Source organism: Hylobates moloch, unplaced genomic scaffold (genome assembly GCF_009828535.3).
Source record: "Hylobates moloch isolate HMO894 unplaced genomic scaffold, HMol_V3 SCAFFOLD_12, whole genome shotgun sequence".
Taxonomy (NCBI): Eukaryota; Metazoa; Chordata; class Mammalia; order Primates; family Hylobatidae; genus Hylobates; species Hylobates moloch.
In genome coordinates this window covers 533,213-541,580 of record NW_026652287.1, presented here as the reverse complement: position 1 = coordinate 541,580, position 8,368 = coordinate 533,213, and the positions used below count along the sequence as shown (strand labels likewise).

The following is an 8,368-nucleotide window of genomic DNA, read 5'->3' as shown; positions in this document are numbered from 1 at the left end:
CTGCACTCTAGCCTAGGTGACAGAGTGAGACTCCGTCTCAAAAAAAAGTCCTTAACTTTTAGCAAATGTTGGACAGATCTTGTTTGCGTGAGACCAAATGCAGTGCATATCCCAGCAGGGGTTTTATACCTGCTTGATGCCTTGGAAAGTGGCGTGGCTTGTGCCCTCGGCTGCTCACCTGGACCTGCTGCTTTGTTTGTTTTGTTTTGAGACATAGTCCTGCTCTGTTACCCAGGCTGGAGTGCAGTGACGCGATCTTGGCCCACTGCAACCTCTGCCTCCGGGGTTCAAGCAATTCTCCTGCCTCAGGTTCCCAAGTAGCTGCGACTACAGGCACACGCTGCTACGCCCTGCTAGTTTTTTGTATTTTTAGTAGAGACGGGGTTTCACCGTGTTAGCCAGGATGGTCTCGATCTCCTGACCTCGTGATCCGCCCGCCTCGGCCTCCAAAAGTGCTGGGATTACAGGCTGAGCCGCCGCGCCCGGCCTGATTTTTGTGTGTGTGTTTTTAGTAGAGACAGGGTTTCACCATGTTGGCCATGCTGGTCTCAGACTCCTGACCTCGTAATCCGCCTGCCTTGGCCTTCCAAAGTGCTGGGGTGACAGGTGTGAGCCACTGCGCCCGGCCTGGTGTCTCCCTCTTAATGCCCTGTTGAACAGGCGGGACTGAGCAACAGGATCCCGCCTGTCCCCACTTGCAGACGCTGCATAGACAGCGTCCAGGAGGGTCCTTCCACCTTGTCCTTGTGTCCCTGTGTGGGTGGAGCTGTAGAAGAAATGCCTGCCTAGAGAAGGAAATGTGGGGTGGGCTAAGGTCGAGTTTACATTTTGAAAAGTTCTTCAAATGGGATAGTGTCTGTTCATGCACATATTAAAAATTCAAATAGTAAAAATGTGCAGGGCTGTCCTCCACAGACGCCTCCCTCCAGCCCCCAGAGCTGTCCCGGCTGCTTGTACACAAAGAAAGTGGAGTGACAGACGCAGATGTGGCTGCATCCAGTGGATTCGGCCTTCCTGAGGGCGTTTTCACCTGGATGCAGAAGCTCACAAGAGAAAAGGCATCTGCACTGGTGTCCGGCCCCACGTAGCAGCTCGGGTGTTTAGGTCCCGCTATGTTGGCCTCCGTCATGGCACGTGGCTGGGGGCCCCTGAGGCTCAGGTTTTGGGCATAGTTGAGTGAGGGTGACACGGGGGAACCCAGAAACCACCCCTGGGCCCCACCAAGCGCCAGCCACCGTCCGGTTTGCTTGCTGCTGCCATTGATGGAATCAGATGCATTTTTTTTTTCCTGTATGGGGGTGAAGACAGTTGAGTGCCGCCCCCTGAGGCCCAACTAGGGAGGGCAGGAGCCGTGGCTGAGCTTGCTGCCTGATCCGGGCTCGTGTTTATGGGCGGAGGAGGGCGTGTGTGCGGTTAGAGGGCGTGTTTGCGGTTGGAGGAGGGCGTGTTTGCGGTTGGAGGAGGGCGTGTTTGCGGTTGGAGGAGGGCGTGTTTGCGGGAGGAGGAGGGCGTGTGTGCGGTTAGAGGGCGTGTTTGCGGTTGGAGGAGGGCGTGTTTGCGGTTGGAGGAGGGGGTGCAGGTGCAACACTCAGGTGCCTTTTACCTTCCAGGTCGGGAGCAGGCTGAACTCACTGGGCTCCGCCTCGCAAGCTTGGGGTTGAAGTTTAATAAAATCGTCCATTCCTCTATGACCCGCGCCATAGAGACCACCGATATCATCAGCCGGCACCTGCCAGGTGAGTGCTGGGCGCGGGGCCTCCATGCTTCGCAGCAGTGGACTGCCCGTGGCAGGGCCCCGGCCTGAGCTCCTGGCCACTGGGAGGTCACAGCATCTCCGCCGACGGGGCTGCCTCACCCAGAGCTTCACTGTGCTTCTCCCCAGGCGTCTGCAAAGTCAGCACAGACCTGCTGCGGGAAGGCGCCCCCATCGAGCCAGACCCGCCCGTGTCTCACTGGAAGCCGGAAGCTGTGGTAAAAACCCCCCCAGGGAGCAGCTGTGTCACCCTCGCCTTCCCTGGGCAAGGCGGCCCTACTGGGCTCACCATCCACCACGTGCCCGGCCATCCCACGGGCTTCCCCGGGCGGCGATGGGGTCTGTCCTGACGCCCGCCTTGCCCATGTACTTCCACACTGACGGTTCCTCACTCTGCCCCCAGCAGTATTACGAAGACGGAGCCCGGATCGAGGCCGCCTTCCGGAACTACATCCACCGCGCAGATGCCAGGCAGGAGGAGGACAGTTACGAGATCTTCATTTGTCACGCCAACGTCATCCGCTACATTGTGTGCAGGTAGGCAGCTGCCGGGCTGGGCGTGGCCTAAAATAATTTCAGACTTAGAGAAAAGCATGAGGAAGGAAGGAGAAGCTGAGCGAGACCCCTCTCCACTGCCGACGCCACCCTAGTCAGCCCTCTCCAGCCCCTGGTCATCCACTCCCCGCAAGTCCTAGTCAGTTACGCGGTAGGTGGCGTGTTACTTGGAGCTTCTCACGAGCGTGTTTTGGGCAAGGGTAGTGCAGACACGGAGGAGCCCCTGTGGTGTCCTGGGTGGGGTCCTGGGCGGGGTGTGTCCTGGGTGGGGTCCTGGGCGGGGTGCGTGCTCGGTGGGGATCCTGGGCACGGTGCATGCTGGACGTCCACACTGCCCTGGTTATTTTCCCTTTGTAATTGAACATCCTGTTTCCCCTCAAACTCGGCCAACCGCCTTCTGCCTCCGGCAAGATCCCACTGGCAGCATCCTGCCGCTGTTGTCTGCTGGGGTTTTGTGCTTCTGGGATCCTGACCTCTTTCACTTGCTGATCTGTGGGCGCTCCCACCTGTGTGCCGGCGTGACGGCGCGGGGCGTCCACTCCCCTCTGGGTCGAGGCCACAGCTGAGTCACGTCGCTGCCCGGGCTGCCCCCTCGGGGGGCCCTTGTCCCTCAACCTGCCCTGCTGCCCCACTCTCGGCACCACAGAATGATCCAGGTTCGGGTTGCCTTTTCCCTGCCACCACCCTGTAATCAGCCACTTCTTTAAGGAGCTCTTGGGGGGCAGGGCCAGCTCTATGGTTACGTACTTGAAACAGTTAGAAGGGTTGGCCAAATCTCACTAAAATGCAAATTTGAAATACATTTGCCTCTCCTCTGGATCCATTAGGAAATATGTGTGTGGGCTCCAGAGCTGAGGGGGCCCTCGTGTGTGTGACGAGTCCTGTGGTGGGAGGACAGGACGGCACTGGTCAGTGATGCCGTGTGAGGCTGGGCCCTGGTCTCTGCCCGCCTGTCACCTGGACCTGTCACTAGGGCTGGGGCTGCTGGGAGCACCATGGTCAGAAGAGCAGCAGCTCCCAGAAAGTTGAGGATGTAGGGGCCGAGATTCTCAAGCTTGGCTCCAGACCAGATAGAGCTTTTCTGGGGGTTGGAGCCTCCGGGTGGTGTGGCCTCAGGCTAAGTGAGCACCTGTTTGCTGTGAGTCGTTCGTTGCCTCCTGTCTGTGCTTGTGAATGAGCCGTATGGGTGGCTTCTATGCTGCCACCACCACCTTGTGTGTCCATGACACAGTCAGCCCAAGGTGACCCAAATGCTAAAAATGCACAGAAATAACCCGGGCCGGAGAGTGGAGCTGACCTGATTCAACACGGTGGTGAGGGCCGGGCAGGTGCACCTGGACACGAGGATGGCTGTGCTGTTCGGCCGGCGCCGCCAGGCAGCCCTGAGGAGGCTCGGGAAGCAGTGTGAGGGTGGCCATGCGGCCCACCGAGACAGGGCGGTGGGTGGCTCAGAGGCGGTGATGGCAACACCGAGCTTTTCTGCAAATGCGAACTGTACCTAAGAAGTGCATGAAGATGCCACGGCGGGTAGATCCCATCTCCATTCTTTGCTTTCCCAGAAAGGGACCTGTTGCACTAACTGGCTGCTCCCTGCTTTTTTTTATATGGGAAAAGCAGAAATTAAATTGTGTTTCCTCGTAAGAAGTCAGCGTTTTTCTGATCTGTGCAAATCTTGAGTTGGGGTTGGGCCCCTGTCCTAAAGAGGGCAGGTCCCCAAGTGTGATGGCTCAATTCACGTTGATCCCAGCCAGATCTTCCCCGAGAAGCCCCGACTGAAGACAGGAGCGGCTTGGCTGATGTGTACCCCAGCCCTGAGGCTGCTCTGAGACTTCTTACTGAACACAGCACCCTGGCGCAGCCTGGCCCGGCCTGTTTTAAGGACACAGCCCCCTGGCTCTAGCCCAGCCCCTTTTTTTTTTTGAGATGGAATCTTGCTTTGTCGCCCAGGCTGGAGTGCAGTGGTGCGATCTCGGCTCACTGCAAGCTCCGCTTCCCGAGTTCACACCATTCTCCTGCCTCAGCCTCCAGAGTAGCTGGGACTACAGGCGCCCGCCATCATGCCCGGCTAATTTTTTGCATTTTTAGTAGAGACGGGGTTTCACCGTGTTAGCTAGGATGGTCTCGATCTCCTGACCTCGTGATCTACCTGCCTCGGCCTCCCAAAGTGCTGGGATTACAGGCGTGAGCCACTGCACCTGGCCTAGCCCAGCCTGTTTTAAGGACAGAGCCCCCCGGCTCTAACCTGCTCTTTCTCTCTCTCTATCCCCAGAGCGCTGCAGTTTCCTCCTGAAGGCTGGCTCCGGCTCTCCCTCAACAACGGCAGCATCACCCACCTGGTGATCCGACCCAACGGCCGAGTTGCGCTCAGGACCCTCGGGGACACAGGGTTCATGCCTCCCGACAAGATCACCCGATCCTGAGGGCGCCCGCAGGGCTCCGGCCTCTTCTTCCCTCTGTCCTCACCGCACAGGCCGCACGCGCTTACGTTTTGTTCCCGAGGAGACCGGTGGAAAAGTAGAAACCTGCAATGCTGCATCTGGGGACTGACTTGTGACCAGGCTGAGAAGGGGAGAGTTGGGATCAGACAGCCTGACTTCTCTGCAGGGTTTTATACCTGACTGTGAACCCCCAGGATGGTGTGGGGTTTAAGGTGAAAGCGTCTCACGCACAAGTCAGGCCTGTTGTGGGGACCTGAAAGAAGCCTGACCCAGACCACCATGTTCGCAGCCACAGCTGACCCGTGCTGAGGGTCCGCGCTCCATTGGCAAAGCCGGTCAGGCACGAGGGCGACTGAGGCACATGGATGAGGAGGGCACCCAGGTTCTGTTCACAACTCACTTCACTTCATACATCCTTTTAGTTTCTTAAAACCCTCTTGTCACTTAAATATTTGTCAGTTAAAGATTTTCTGGCTGGGCACAGTGGCTCACACCTGTATTCCCAGCTACTCAGGAGGCCAGGGTGGGAGGATCACTTGAGCCCAGGAGTTCAAGACCAGCCTGGACAAGGCAACATAGCGAGACCCTGTCTCTACTAAAAATACAAAACTTAGCTGGGCGTGGTTGTGGGCATCTAGAGTCCCAGCTACTTGGGAGGCTGAGGTGGGTGGATCACTTGGGCCCAGGAGCTGGAGGCTGCAGTGAGTTGTGATTGTGTCACTGCACTCCAGCCTGGGCAACCGAGGGAGACTTAAAGCAATTTTTTGTTTTTTTGAAACAACAGAGTTTCACTCTTGTTGCCCAGGCTGGGGTGCAGTGGTGCGATCTCGGCTCACCACAACCTCTGCCTCCCGGGTTCAAGTGATTCTCCTGCCTCAGCTCCCGAGTAGCTGGGATTACAGTCGCCCACCACCATACCCGGCTAATTTTTTGTATTTTTAGTAAAGACGGGGTTTCATGGAGAAACCAATATAGAATTGGTCAGGCTGGTCTGGAAATCCCAACCTCAGGTGATTCACCCACCTCGGCCTCCCAAAGTGCTAGGATTAAAGGCGTGAGCCATCGTGCCCGGCCTAAAAAATTTTTTTTCTTCATCTGGGTTTTTGCTTTGAAAACAAGTTTCTCCAAATTTACAGATTCCTGATGATGTTGGGTCTGAACTCACCAACTTGATTAGGCCTTTAGGGGCTGAGGGACTAACCAGCTGCACAGGTGACTGGACAGGGGAGGGCAGGTGAGGTGGGTCTACAGAGGCGGCTTCACCTTTGACCTTCATGCTGGTCTCGGCTGAGGTGACACGCTAGTGACAGCCCGATAGGGGGTTACCCTTTTGAGTAACATATTCCAGATTGACAGCTCAATCTTAGTTTGCCTCCGGTTAATCTTTTATGCTTAGGGATTAAATGTGTGGTTTTTTTTTTTTTTTGGAGATGGAGTCTTGCTCTGTCACCCAGGCTGGAGTGCAGTGGGGCAATCTCGGCTCACTGCAACCTCTGCCTCCTGGGTTCAAACAATTCTCCTGCCTCAGCCTCCCGAGTAGCTGGGATCACAGGCGCCTGCCACCACACCTGACTAATTTTTTATTTTTAGTAGAGATGGGGTTTCACCATGTTGGCCAGGCTGGTCTCGAACTCCTGACCTCGTGATCTACCCACCTCGGCCTCCCAAAGTGCTGGGATTACAGGCATGAGCTACCGTGTGTGTACCCAGATACTCTCTGTTAATTTAGGAAAAACAGTACAATTTCTATGAAGTGGTTGTGACTATTTTCTGTAGTCGATACAATTGGGATATCTGATCTATTTCTCTGTCTACTTTGGAAATGATTGCATAATAAAATTTTACTGTTTTTTTTAAAAGGACTAGTTGTGACTGTGTTAAAAACGGGAAACTTCGGCCAGGCACGGTGGCTCACATCTGTAATCGCAGCACTTTAGGAGGCCCAGGCAGGTGGATCATGAGATCGGGAGTTCAAGACCAGTCTGACCAACATGGTGAAACCCCGTCTCTACTAAAAATACAAAAATTAGCCAGGCGTGGCGGGCGCCTGTAATCCCAGCTACTCAGGAGGCTGAGGCAGGAGGATCGCTTGAACCCGGGAGGCGGAGCTTGCAGTGAGCCGAGATTGCTCCAGTGCACTCCAGCCTGGGCAACAGAGTGAGACGCCATCTAAAAAGAAAAAAAAAAGGAAACTTGTGCAGTGTGAGAAACGATGATATCACCAGAACTTGCACAGCGTCCTGTCCCCCCGTGGCTGACACCTCTACCTGCGTCGCACAGGCTGCCTGCTGAGAGGACTTCCGCCAGTGGCCTGGGCCCTTTCCGAATCTCTGACCAGGACGGCAAGACTGACCGATGGTTGTGGAGACAACAGCCACAGCAACCATACACTATTGTCTAGAAATAGTTTGATAAGCCACTGCCGTGCCAACTTCAAAAACAAATACCAGGCACACTCACGTGTGACCTCAGACAGGAGCAAGACTCACGAGGAAGGAGTCTGGGATACTCCAAGTCAGCTGCACAGGGCGCCCACGCCACAGCCCCAGCGCTGGGCCTCCCGGGATGGGGCAGCGCTGCAGGCCTAAGCCTTTGCTTTGCTGAGAGCCCCAGCTCCTCTGTAAAGTGGGAAAGCCTGGAGGTGGGAGTGGGGCCAGCAAGCCTAACACTGAGGCAATGCTCAGAGCAGGTGCAGGTTTGCTGGGCAGCGAAGCTCATCACAATGTGGAATGACCACACGTCAGTGGGCCCCGACGCCCTACGCAGCCCACAGCCACTCCCACCGCTCACACCATAGACATGAGTCCCACTCACGTGAAGATCTGGACAGACGACCTGGTCTAAAGGGGGAGGTGGACGGGAGACCATGAGCAGTTTTCAAGGGATCACAAGAAACCAGTGACCCAGAGTCTTCAAATGCTTCTGCAAAAAAAAAAAAAATACCCAAAAGGAAAGAAAACCTGATTATGCTGCTTAAGTCAGATTTGAAGTCAAGGATTTTGAAAAGTTAAGCCACAAACTCAGTGTGTGACTAATTCTTTAAGAGCATACAGCAATGATAACCTGTATTTTTGCTTTTCAAGTCTACAGCCCTTGGTATTCCCAGGCAGCTGCCACTCCAAGTCCTAACCAGGCCCTGCTTTATCTGTCAAGATCAGAGAGACTGGGTGTGTTCAGGGTAGTATGGCCATAGATGATTACCTAAGTTTCTTGAATATGAAACTTTAAATAATTTTTAGTTTCTTTTTCTAGAGTAAATTCCCAGCAAACTTTTTTTGAGACATACTCTGGCTCCGTCACCCGGGCTGGAGTGTGGTGCCACCATCTCGGCTCACTACAACCTCCGCTTTCCAGGCTCGAGCGATTCTCATGTCTCAGCCTCGCAAGTGGCTCGTTCTACAGGCGTGCGTCACTGCACCTGGCTCATTTTTGCATTTGTGGCAGAGATGGGTTTCACTATGCTGGCTAGACTGGTCTCGAGCTCCTGGCCTCAAGTGATCTGCCCACCGCGGCCTCCCAAAGCACATGAGCCACTGTGCCTGCTAGACTCTTCCCTTCTTTTTTTTTTTTTTTTGAGACGAAGTGTCGCTCTGTCGCCCAGGCTGGAGTGCAGTGGCGCGAT

The 8,368-nt window shown here is 55.3% G+C and overlaps 1 protein-coding gene across 1 annotated transcript in view; it reads left to right on the top strand.

Moving 5' to 3' along the window:
- The window catches only part of PGAM5 (PGAM family member 5, mitochondrial serine/threonine protein phosphatase), an 18,723-nt gene extending 12,115 nt beyond the window's left edge, over positions 1-6,608 (top strand). The window contains exons 3-6 of the mRNA XM_058425088.1: positions 1,546-1,736; positions 1,883-1,971; positions 2,157-2,290; positions 4,578-6,608. Coding sequence (XP_058281071.1) covers positions 1,546-1,736; positions 1,883-1,971; positions 2,157-2,290; positions 4,578-4,728 — 565 coding nt within the window. The 3' untranslated portion in view covers positions 4,729-6,608. The remainder of the gene's footprint in view (positions 1-1,545; positions 1,737-1,882; positions 1,972-2,156; positions 2,291-4,577) is intronic.
- The last annotated feature ends 1,760 nt before the right edge of the window (positions 6,609-8,368 follow it).